Source organism: Salvelinus namaycush, chromosome 7, assembly GCF_016432855.1.
Source record: "Salvelinus namaycush isolate Seneca chromosome 7, SaNama_1.0, whole genome shotgun sequence".
In the NCBI taxonomy this organism is placed as follows: Eukaryota; Metazoa; Chordata; class Actinopteri; order Salmoniformes; family Salmonidae; genus Salvelinus; species Salvelinus namaycush.
Genome location: NC_052313.1, coordinates 16,398,204 through 16,410,902, shown reverse-complemented (window position 1 = coordinate 16,410,902; position 12,699 = coordinate 16,398,204). Strand labels below are relative to the sequence as shown.

At 44.7% G+C, this 12,699-nt stretch overlaps 1 protein-coding gene across 2 annotated transcripts in view; it reads left to right on the top strand.

The window, feature by feature from the left end:
* Positions 1-12,699, top strand: part of LOC120051029 (receptor-type tyrosine-protein phosphatase mu-like) — a 315,310-nt gene that overhangs the window by 259,107 nt on the left and 43,504 nt on the right. For both annotated transcript variants that reach the window (XM_038997620.1, XM_038997619.1), the window contains 2 exons: positions 7,294-7,381; positions 8,506-8,582. In XM_038997620.1, coding sequence (XP_038853548.1) covers positions 7,294-7,381; positions 8,506-8,582 — 165 coding nt within the window. The remainder of the gene's footprint in view (positions 1-7,293; positions 7,382-8,505; positions 8,583-12,699) is intronic.

Here is a 12,699-nt window from a genome sequence, read left to right as displayed (position 1 = left end):
CATTTTCTATCTTTCTATTTGCAACGCCTCTAAAAGTTAGAGACGTCGTTCTCTTTTCTTTTCCTGCTACCACTGTCTTAGGTGTAAATGGTCTAGACATGACGAGCCGAGCACCAAACTAAACTGATCAATTCTAATCTCTCCCCCGATTCCATGCTTCTTGTTATTCCATAACTTTGTCTATGGGAAAGATAAACAAGGTAAGCGAGTCACCTTTTTGGTTTGATTGTGAAATATGTTTTTAGATCGTTGCTTTGTCGTAGTATTGTAGAAGCCCTAGATGCAGCTAGCATACAACCTATAGCTCCTATCTTGTTGAGTTGGGTCCTACGATATTGATCATAATTCTTTCTTTGATACCTGCTGTTCCAATGGCTACCCAGACTATTTGCATTGACCCCCCCCCCCCCCCCCCCCTTTTTTTGTACACTGTTTATTATCTATTATCAATGTATAGTCACTTTACCCCTACCTACATGTACATATTACCTCAATTACCTCGACTAACCTGTACCCCCACACATTGACTCGGTGCCGGTACCCCCTGTATATAGCTTCGCTACTTGTATTTTATTGTTGCTCTTTCATTTTTTCTTTAGTTTATTTAGTAAATATTTTTCTTAACTCTTATTTTTCTGAAAATTGCATTGTTGGTTAAGGGCTTGTATGTAAGCATTTCACGGTAAGGTCCACACCTGTTGTATTCGACGCATGTGACAAATAACATTTGATTTGATTGTCTGTGTCCAAAAACATGCATTTAAATAGGCCTACAAACCATAAAATACTAGGGGGAAAAATCTGTTCCAAATGAATCCCCTGTGGCCAGTGAGAATCAAAGAGCAGTGAAATGAGTGGCGTTCAGTCGACACAACAGCACGTACCAGAGGTCCCATCTAATGGAAGTGTTTGTAGACAAAACACACTCCGCATTCATCCCAGACACACAGTAAAGGGGCTCCAGTTCAGGCCTGCCTCTTCTTCAAAGGCAAAAAACACATTTGATTTGTTTTGATGATAATGTAGTCAGAAGCCATTTGAAATGTTTACTCATGAAAGGCTGTAACTGCTCCAGCTTGCCCTCTTGGTATGGTATGTTGCATTCAAAAACCAAATATTAAGACTTGCAGATCATATTTAGTTGAAACCAATTGAGTTCCTGAGATCAACCTACTTTGTACCTAAATCAGCCATTAATATTTGGCTTTTGCTGTGATCGTTATTCATGAATGGCCCTTACTTTTCCTCCCTCATATCCACCTCCTTAACCACTACACCATCTTACTATGTAACACACTGTTCAACAACCAACTCGGTTTACCTTTCATGTCATCATAACACACTGTTTCTCTCCTCAGATTGGCTTCATACGGGCAGCATCTTCCAAGCATTATGTTAATTGCCGAAATGTGCCTTTGTGTTTATGCCAGATTTTGCTGCCTACTGGTAAACACTTGAGAAGCGTTGTGTGGGGTAAAAACGCAGTGGAGCTGTTTTGCTGCTGAAGCTTTGTCTAAGGCCCTACCACGTTTGGTGCCTCTGAGGAGTGTTTTCAGAGTCTCCGTGGCCCTGTAGTCAGTAGCGTTGAGGGTGAAATCACAAGGGGGTTTTAGAATCAAAAGGGGTTGGTGTCGCACCTGAGTGAGAGACTGAACATCAACAGCCATTCAGAAGCTCCTTTGAGCCGCGGGAACAATGGCTTCCACACTGTTTGTTCACTCGCTTGTTTTGGATAGGATTTGGGATAAGAGAGCACTTTTGTTTGGATTCGGGCCCGTGAGAGCGGACCATAGATCTCATCTCAGTAGGTCTACTTCAATGAAAATCACCTGTGATGCTTTGAAAAAGTTTGAGAGGGAAAAGTATGCAGGGCTTTGAATTCATTACTTGTTTTCCACCAATCACGTTAAGGCTTACTGGCAGGTGGTGGGAAAACCTGGCCAATGGAGAATTAGTATGATAGTGCCAATGGGGTTAGATGAGGCCTGGGGCTGCCTCCTAACTGTTTGACTTGTAATTCCCCCACATCTTGCTGCAAGGCTGCTATGGATGTTAATAATTCAATATTATACCTTTTATATTTAACTAGACCTTTTTTCATTAGCAGCCAATGTTTGGGTGATTATCAGGCTCAGAAAAAGCATGTTGTAGACTCTTAACATTTCTTGAAACCCAGTTTTGTGTTTTCCCTTGATCTGTACATTAGCATAGAAATCTTGCAAACACAGTAGACATTGTTGCAAAATATATTATTTCTCTAAACTAGAGATCCAATATTACACCTGAACATGAAAAAATTATAAAGTACAAATATGAATAGTTGAACACCTTCCAGCGTTGGTGCATTTCACGTCACTTAATACTTTTTTGTGTTCTCTAACTCTCCCCAAACTATTTTGACAATGTGAAATGATTTATTCTTGAAGCTCTTTTTTTTCCTCTGACACCGCTCACCCCTGAAGTTTGACGCGTGTCTAAAGTAGTTTGCGGCAACGTTCTTCTCTCGCCCCTCCCCCCACTGCGGGCCAGTGTCGGACCACGGATCTCATTATAACACAGTTGAGAAAGAGCGGGAGGGAGCGAGAGAGAGATGAGCGTAAAGAAAGGTGCTCGTCAGTCATTCTATCACTCCTCTTCTCCCCGGGGGGAGAGAGAGAGAGGAAGCTGAGCGTAAAGAAAGGTGCTCGTCAGTCATTCTATCACTCCTCTCCTCCCCAGGTTGCCTCGCTCGCCATGGCTGCTCTGTGTCACTTCCTGCACATGAAAAGACAGCTGTCTTGAAAGATACACGGCAGTGATGAATAACAAACCAGCGCCACTTTGAAACTCAAAATCTAGAGAGGAGAAATGGAGAGAAAACAGAGGAAGAAGACTAAGTGCCTCACCGTTGTCAATATGTGTTAAACTGTGTTTAATGTCTCTTTACTGCATCCAATTCTGAGACATTCGAAGAGAGAAAAAGCAATCTGCATTCAAATACGGCCTGCCCTTCAAAGTGTCACTTGTAGTGGCGGTTTACAAGGCCTGCGACGGCACGTTTCTCCCCGTACCCAATGTGGCCGGTAAAAGGTCATGTGATAATGCTAGTATTTTAAGCTCGTTTCAAGGTGACGTCACAGCGTGTATACCTGATTCTCTTGTTCAAAGACGTCTTCAGGAAAATAAAAACTTGGTTCCTCCTCTCTGATTTCTCCCTCATTCCTCATTTACTCAAACAGCCATGTAAGCCTTGCCAAAGACTGATTTCTGTCATTGATGACTGTTAAGAAGTGGCATATTTTCCCACCTTAGGCAGTCACAGAAAATACCACAAATGTAAATTTTGTTATTTGATATCGAATGGAAGTGCCATTTCTCTCATTACGTCTGGCACTCAGTGGTGTGGGCGGGCAGGGAGGGGGACGACGACGACGACGACATCAGTGAGAGTGGGGCTCCTCGCCATGGGGACCAGGCTGCTTGCCATTATCCACTTGCAGCACTGATCAAGGCTTCTTGTCCTCTGAACGAGTTCTGTGTCATTTTATCATTGAGGGGAACAAGCGTGCGAGGGAGAGATATGGGGGGAGCAAGCGGCTTCCTTGGCCAAAAGAGGCTCCACTGCAGGCAATCAGAGCTAATCAGATCAGTTGTCTGATGGGGCTGAGAGAGAGGTATCGGAAGGAACGTTGGATGGATACGGCTAAGTAACAATGCATCATTATGATCTATTTATACATTCTTGAAACTCGTTGGAGTGGCAGCAGGCAGCTGGAGGAGACATTAACTTACAGGAGGAAGAGGCAGCTGGAGGAGACATTAACTTACAGGGGGAAGAGGCAGCTGGAGGAGACATTAACTTACAGAAGGAAGAGGCAGCTGGAGGAGACATTAACTTACAGGGGAAGAGGCAGCTGGAGGAGACATTAACTTACAGGGGGAAAAGGCAGCTGGAAGAGACATTAACTTACAGGGGGAAGAGGCAGCTGGAGGAGACATTAACTTACAGGGGAAGAGGCAGCTGGAGGAGACATTAACTTACAGGGGAAGAGGCAGCTGGAGGAGACATTAACTTACAGGGGAAGAGGCAGCTGGAGGAGACATTAACTTACAGGGGAAGAGGCAGCTAGAGGAGACATTAACTTACAGGGGGAAGAGGCAGCTAGAGGAGACATTAACTTACAGGGGAAGAGGCAGCTGGAGGAGACATTAACTTACAGGGGAAGAGGCAGCTGGAGGAGACACTAACTTACAGGGGAAGAGGCAGCTGGAGGAGACATTAACTTACAGGGGGAAGAGGCAGCTGGAGGAGACATTAACTTACAGGGGGAAGAGGCAGCTGGAGGAGACATTAACTTACAGGGGAAGAGGCAGCTGGAGGAGACATTAACTTACAGGGGAAGAGGCAGCTAGAGGAGACATTAACTTACAGGGGGAAGAGGCAGCTGGAGGAGACATTAACTTACAGGGGAAGAGGCAGCTGGAGGAGACATTAACTTACAGGGGGAAGAGGCAGCTGGAGGAGACATTAACTTACAGGGGGAAGAGGCAGCTGGAGGAGACATTAACTTACAGGGGAAGAGGCAGATGGAGGAGACATTAACTTACAGGGGAAGAGGCAGATGGAGTAGACATTAACTTACAGGGGAAGAGGCAGCTGGAGGAGACATTAACTTACAGGGGGAGAGGCAGATGGAGGAGACATTAACTTACAGGGGAAGAGGCAGCTGGAGGAGACATTAACTTACAGGGGGAGAGGCAGATGGAGGAGACATTTACTTACAGGGGAAGGGGCAGCTGGAGGAGACATTAACTTACAGGGGAAGAGGCAGCTGGAGGAGACATTAACTTACAGGGGAAGAGGCAGCTAGAGGAGACATTAACTTACAGGGGGAAGAGGCAGCTGGAGGAGACATTAACTTACAGGGGAAGAGGCAGCTGGAGGAGACACTAACTTACAGGGGGAGAGGCAGATGGAGGAGACATTAACTTACAGGGGAAGAGGCAGCTGGAGGAGACATTAACTTACAGGGGGAGAGGCAGATGGAGGAGACATTAACTTACAGGGGAAGAGGCAGCTGGTGGAGACATTAACTTACAGGGGGAGAGGCAGATGGAGGAGACATTAACTTACAGGGGAAGAGGCAGCTGGAGGAGACATTAACTTACAGGGGGAGAGGCAGATGGAGGAGACATTAACTTACAGGGGAAGAGGCAGATGGAGGAGACATTAACTTACAGGGGAAGAGGCAGATGGAGGAGACATTAACTTACAGGGGGAGAGGCAGCTGGAGGAGACATTAACTTACAGGGGAAGAGGCAGATGGAGGAGACATTAACTTACAGGGGAAGAGGCAGCTGGAGGAGACATTAACTTACAGGGGAAGAGGCAGCTGGAGGAGACATTAACTTACAGGGGGAGAGGCAGATGGAGGAGACATTTACTTACAGGGGAAGGGGCAGCTGGAGGAGACATTAACTTACAGGGGAAGAGGCAGCTGGAGGAGACATTAACTTACAGGGGAAGAGGCAGCTAGAGGAGACATTAACTTACAGGGGGAAGAGGCAGCTGGAGGAGACATTAACTTACAGGGGAAGAGGCAGCTGGAGGAGACATTAACTTACAGGGGAAGAGGCAGCTAGAGGAGACATTAACTTACAGGGGGAAGAGGCAGCTGGAGGAGACATTAACTTACAGGGGGAAGAGGCAGCTGGAGGAGACATTAACTTACAGGGGAAGAGGAAGCTGGAGGAGACATTAACTTACAGGGGGAAGAGGCAGCTGGAGGAGACATTAACTTACAGGGGAAGAGGCAGATGGAGGAGACATTAACTTACAGGGGAAGAGGGAGCTGGAGGAGACATTAACTTACAGGGGGAGAGGCAGATGGAGGAGACATTAACTTACAGGGGAAGAGGCAGCTGGAGGAGACATTAACTTACAGGGGGAGAGGCAGATGGAGGAGACATTAACTTACCGGGGAAGAGGCAGCTGGTGGAGACATTAACTTACAGGGGGAGAGGCAGATGGAGGAGACATTAACTTACAGGGGAAGAGGCAGCTGGAGGAGACATTAACTTACAGGGGAAGAGGCAGATGGAGGAGACATTAACTTACAGGGGAAGAGGCAGCTGGAGGAGACATTAACTTACAGGGGGAGAGGCAGATGGAGGAGACATTAACTTACAGGGGAAGAGGCAGATGGAGGAGACATTAACTTACAGGGGAAGAGGCAGCTGGAGGAGACATTAACTTACAGGGGAAGAGGCAGCTGGAGGAGACATTAACTTACAGGGGAAGAGGCAGCTGGAGGAGACATTAACTTACAGGGGGAGAGGCAGATGGAGGAGACATTAACTTACAGGGGGAAGAGGCAGCAGGCAGCTGGAAGAGACATTAACTTACAGGGGGAAGAGGCAGCTGGAGGAGACATTAACTTACAGGGGGAAGAGGCAGCAGGCAGCTGGAAGAGACATTAACTTACAGGGGAAGAGGCAGCAGGAAGCTGGAATAGACATTAACTTACGGGGGAAGAGGCAGCAGGCAGCTGCCTCACCAGCACCACTCCAGTGCTGAAGTTTATTTTCATAATTAGTCCTAATTGCGTGTCCCGGTGCGAGATCCGAATGGCAAAAAACTAATATGATACATTTTTCATGAGGTGCTCTGCTCGGGCAGAGTAGGGTTTTATCAGCTCTGTGTCTGTATGCGGTTGTTTTTATTCTATTTCATCTCATGTTATTTTTCGGGGGAACTAGTCCTTTAGAGGAGTATGTTGGTACAGTTTGTGCTGGACTGATGTTCTACCTCGGTGAGGAAGATTCTGATTGGCTTACAGCACCAGCGTAATGGGCACCTTTTCTGAAAAGGTTCCCAGAAGGCTGTTTTCCTGCCTCCTTTCATGTCTAATAATGATGTGGATATATATCTCTATTTTTAATAATGTGTCTCCTCTTTTGACCCGACAGGATCTACCGCTGGGTTGTCATTTAAAGAGCTGACCTCCTAACCCTTTGGACCTTTCGTGTCCTCTCTTTCTTTCTCTCTCTCAATTCAATTTAAGGGGCTTTATTGGCATGGGAAACACATGTTTACATTGCCAAAGCAAGTGAAATAGATAATAAACAAAAGGGAAAACATTGAAATTAACAGTAAACATTAGACTCACAAAAAAATAGACATTTCAAATGTCATATGTCTATATACAGTATTGTAATGATGTGCAAGTAGTTGAAGTATGAAAGGGAAAATAAACATAAATATAGGTTGTATTTACAATCTCTCTCTCTCTTTCTCTTTTTTTCTCTCCACAGAGCTTCTTTGAAGGACAGTCTGCACCATGGGACTCTGCCAAGAAAGACGAGAACAGGATGAAGAACCGATACGGAAACATCATTGCATGTGGGTACAAATGATATGTCACCAGTATTTGTTGTTGTCATTCAATCCCCTAATGGTTAGATATCGATTTGTGAACATTATTGTGAAAAACGTCATTGATGTATTGTCTGTTATTGTAAAGCAACATATAGTTAGGATCATATAAAAAATGTGTCTTGAAGCTGTGATCCTCATTCCAAACGACGTTGAATGTGCATGCGGATACAACACAGGCAGTCCTAATTGACTTGGCAATTATGAAAATGAGCCTTGACATGGCCTAGGGTTCCATCTTTCTCTACAGAACCATTTCACACATTTCTTTTTTCCCCATCGGCCTACTCCGATACACACACACACCCCACCCCATCAGTGATGAGGTGATCGCCCCAGTTATTTCCATTGCAATAAGATTCCTGACACTTCCTGTCCCTGCAAATGAGCAACCGACCAATTGCAGTGCTGCACATGGCGCGACAACCAATGAGCAGCAGGGCACATTGGGGGGGACTGACAGTTTTCTGCCGGTTATAATAATTAGTGAATAAATCATTCAGAGTACGTTAGCATCTCCTCTGTGCAATGGGAGAGAAAGAAGGAGATCAGAGAAGATCGTTCTCCTATCAGTCATAATGAATCGTTATGACTAATGGAGAGACACTTGTTTCATAACAGAGCTCTGTCATGCGATGAATTTCATTAAGTAGAGTCACACATCACAGTAGTTGACTGCCCAAACTTCTCTGCACCTAACTGGTGATACGGGCTCTTACTGTGCCCAGATCCATCACTTTGAATCCCAACAACAACTAAGATGAAACCATAACTGAAAACTGTAACTGAACAACTGAACAGCATAGTTATCTTACACATAATTGTTGACTGGTATCCAAATGAATAGGGTCTAAATCAACTTATTAACCCAGGAAAGGCTTTGTTCTAGGGGGCATATGTTAGACACCAGCACAGTGGCTAGGTAGTTTTGCAGTATGTGCAGGAGTTGATGACCTTAAACTCGGTGGACACTCTCCTCCACAGGGATAGCCGACCAGTGTTTTCCTCTCTGTCTCATCAATATTACTAATGGGGCCTTGTTTTCTCGTCCTCTCTTGTTTTTTCTTTCTCTCTGTCCTGTCTTTATCCAGATGATCACTCCCGCGTCCGGCTGCAGGCTATCGAGGGAGAGCAGAGCTCCGATTACATTAATGCAAATTACGTGGATGTAAGTACAACACCAGCCTGGGCTTAGACATAAAGGTCAGCCAGCGTGTGTCTGTGCACACGCATAGCTCTCAGATGGAATGAGATGATGATCAGGCTCCTGCTTAAATCCACAATCCTCCTACCCGCTCTCCTCCTCTTCCCGCACACCATTCAGAAGTTTAGACACACCTACTCATTCTGGGATTTATCTTTATTTTTACTGTTTTCTTCATTGCAGAATAATAGTGAAGACATCAAAGCTATGAAATAACACATATGGAATCATGTAGTAACCAAAAAAGTGTTAAACAAATCAAAATATATTTTATATTTGAGATTCTTCAAAGTAGCCACCCTTTGCCTTGATTACAGCATTGAACACTCTTGGCATTCTCTCAACCAGCTTCACCTGGAATGCAATTCAATTCAAGGTGTGCCTTGTTAAGTTGTGTGCCTTAATGCATTTGAGCAAATCAGTTGTGTTGTGACAAGGTAGGGGTGGTATACATATGATAGCCCTATTTGGTAAAAGACCAAGTCCGTATTATGTCAAGAACAGCTCAAGTAAGCAAAGAGAACTTTGAAAGTTTCTTCAAGTGCACAAAAACCATCAAGCACTATGATGAAACTGGCTCTCATGAGGACCGCCACAGGAAAGGAAGACCCAGAGTTACCTCTGCAGCAGAGGATAAGTTCATTAGAGTTACCAGCCTCAGAAATTGCAGATAAATGCAAATAAATGCTTCACAGAGTTCAAGTAACAGACATATCTCATTATCAACTGTTCAGAGGAGACTGTGTGAATCAGACATTCATGGTTGAATTGTTGCAAAGAAACCACTACTAAAGGACACCAATAATAAGAAGAGACTTGCTTGGGCAAAGAAACACGAGCAATGGACATTAGACTGGTGGAAATCTGTCCTTTGGTCTGATTAGTCCAAATTTGAGCTTTATGGTTTCAACCTCCGTGTCTTTGTGAGACGCAGAGCAGGTGAAAGGATGATCTCCGCATGTGTGGTTCTCACCGTGAAGCATGGAGGAGGTGGTGTGATGGTGCTTTGCTGGTGACACTTTCTGCGATTTATTTAGAATTCAAAGCACACTTAACCAGCATGGCTACCACAGCATTCTGCAGCGATACGCCATCCCATCTGGTTTGTGCTTAGTGGGACTATCATTTGTTTTTTAACAGGATAATGACCCAGGCTGTGTAAGGGCTATTTGACCAAGAAGGCGAGTGATGGAGTGCTCCATCAGATGACTTGGCCTTCACAATTACCTGAGCTTAACCCAATTGAGATGGTTTGGGATGAGTTTGATCACAGAGTGAAGGAACAGCAGCCAAAAAGTGCTCAGCATATGTGGAAACTCCTACAAGACTGTTGGAAAAGCATTCCAGGTGAAGCTGGATGAGAGAATGCCAAGAATGTGCAAAGCTGTCATCAAGGCAAAGTGTGGCTACTTTGAAGAATCTAAAATATATTTTGATTTGTTTAACACTTTTTTGGTTACTACATATGTGTTATTTCATAGTTTTGATGTCTTCACTATTATTCTACAATGTAGAAAAATGTCAAAATAAAGAAAAACCCTTGAATAAGTAGGCGTGTCCAAACTTTTGACTGGTACTATATATATATACACACACAACCACACACACACACACACTTTTTGTGTGTAGATTGATGATGAAAAAACGAATCCATTTTAGAATAAGGCTGTAACGTAACAAATAAGTGAAAAAGTCAAGGTGTCTGAATAATTTCAGACCCCAATTTCATTTGAAAAAAACTATAAACGCAACATGTAAAGTGTTGGTCCCATATTTCATGAGCTAAAATAAAAGATCCCAGAAATGTTCCATACGCACAAAAAGCTTGTTTCTCAAATTGTCTGCTCGATTTTGTTTACATCCCTGTAAGTGAGCTTTTCTCTTTTGCATATCAAGAAGCTGATTAAACAGTATAATCATTACACAGGTGCTGGGGGCAATAAAAGGCCACTCTAAAATGTGCCAGTTTGTCACACAACACAATGCCACAGATGTCTCAAGTTTTGAGGGAGCGTAAAATTGGCGTTCTGACTGCAGGAATTTCCACTGGAGGTGTTGCCAGATAACTTAATGTTAATTTCTCTACCATAAGCCGACTCCAACGTCGTTTTTGAAGAATTTGGCAGTATGTCCAACCGGCCTCACAACCGCAAACCACGTGTAACCACGCCAGCCTAGGACCTCCATATTCGGCTTCTTCACCTGCGGAATAGTTTTAGACTAGCCACATGGACAGCTGATGAAACTGTGGGTTTGCACAGCCATATAATTTCTGCACAAACTGTCTCAGGTAAGCTCATCTGCGTGCTCGTTTTCCTCACCAGGGTCTTGACTTGACTGCAGTTCGGCATCGTAACCGACTTCAGTGGGCAGATGCTCACCTTCGATGGCCACTGGCACTCTGGAGAAGTGCGATCTTCACGGATGAATGCTGGTTTCAACTGTACCGGGCAGATGAGACCGTGTGTGATGTTGTGTGGGCGAGCGGTTTGCTGATGTCAATGTTGTGAACAGAGTGCCCCATGGTGGCGATGGGGATATGGCCATGGGCAGGCATAAGCTACACACAGCAAACACAATTGCATTGTCATGCCATTCATCTGCCACCATCACCTCATGTTTCAGGATGTCGCATGGATCTGTACACAATTCCTGGAAGGTGAAAATGTCCCAGTTCTTCCATGGCCTGCATACTCAACAGACAAGTCACCCATTGAGCATGTTTGGGATGCTCTGGATCAACATGTAAGACAGCGTGTTCCAGTTCCTGACAATATCCAGCAACTTTGCACAGCCATTGAAGAGGAGTGGGATTCCACAGGCCACAATCAACAGTCTGATCAACTCTATGCGAAGGAGTTGTGTCGCACTGCATGAAGCAAATGGTGGTCACACCTTACACTGACTGGTTTTCTGATCCACACCCTACCTTTTATTAAAAGGTATCTGTGACCAACAGATGCATGTCTGTATTCCTAGTCATGTGAAGTCCAGAGATGAGAGCCTAATGCAGTTTTTTAATTTGACAGATTTCCTTATATGACCTGTAACTCAGTAAAATCTTTGAAATTGTTGCATGTTGCGTTTTTATATTTTTGAGAGCGAGAGGGATGGGGCATTGATCCAGATGGCCCGTCAGCAAGTTTGCATTCGATTTGTTTTGAGCCTCAGATGTAAAAAGAGCCCACACGTTGGGTCATGGACTGTCAAACAGAAACAAACAGCAGGGTCCCGGTAAACACACACACACACCACAAGCCCTGCTTGTGCCACAGGTCAGCGGTCACGCCGGGTGTGTGAAATTGAGAAAAAGCCTTTGTGAGACTTCAATGAATCTGTCATTGTGTCCAAAAACGATAAGCTTCTGTACTAACTGTGATTGTGAACTATCCGGTGGCCATGCAAGAGGCTGTTGTGTGGAAGCTGATTGTACAACATCGATTTCAATCCTATTCTACCAAAAGGTGTTTCCTTCAAAGTTCTTTGGGGGAAACGTTTATCAAAATTACATTTTCTGATTTATGTAGAAGTAAAACAAAATGGAGTCATCTTTTTTGTTGAACGTGAGAGACACAGCAGAGATAACAAGAGAAGAAAGAAGAGATGGTCAGTGACACACTCTGGAGATTTCCACAACTGTCTCTCACATGCACGCACACACACATTCATCACAAATGTGAGCCAAATGTCCATCTATGCTGTGGCGTAAACAGAGCTGCCTTTGACCGCCATGTGTCCTGTATATCCAGTCCGGACTATGGAATTAGAACTAGAACACTGTCCATCTCTATGTTCTGGATACAGTCTGTCCACGTCCAGTACATACTGTAGGGCCATTAGTTTGTTTCCCGGGTGACCGTTTACCACTAGAAGCCCACTCCTTGTTTACCCTCCTGGCTATTGCTGTTGACAGTCAATGTTATTTTCCTCTCCCATCAACCAGCTGGCATGGTGCCACCCACGCCAACCAACCTCCCCCTGCGTATACTTACCTCCCTTGTCTCCTCCTCGCTTCACTCATCTCACTCCTCATCTCCCCCTCTACCTCCACGCCAAGCTTTGCTTTCACATGTCATTAGCC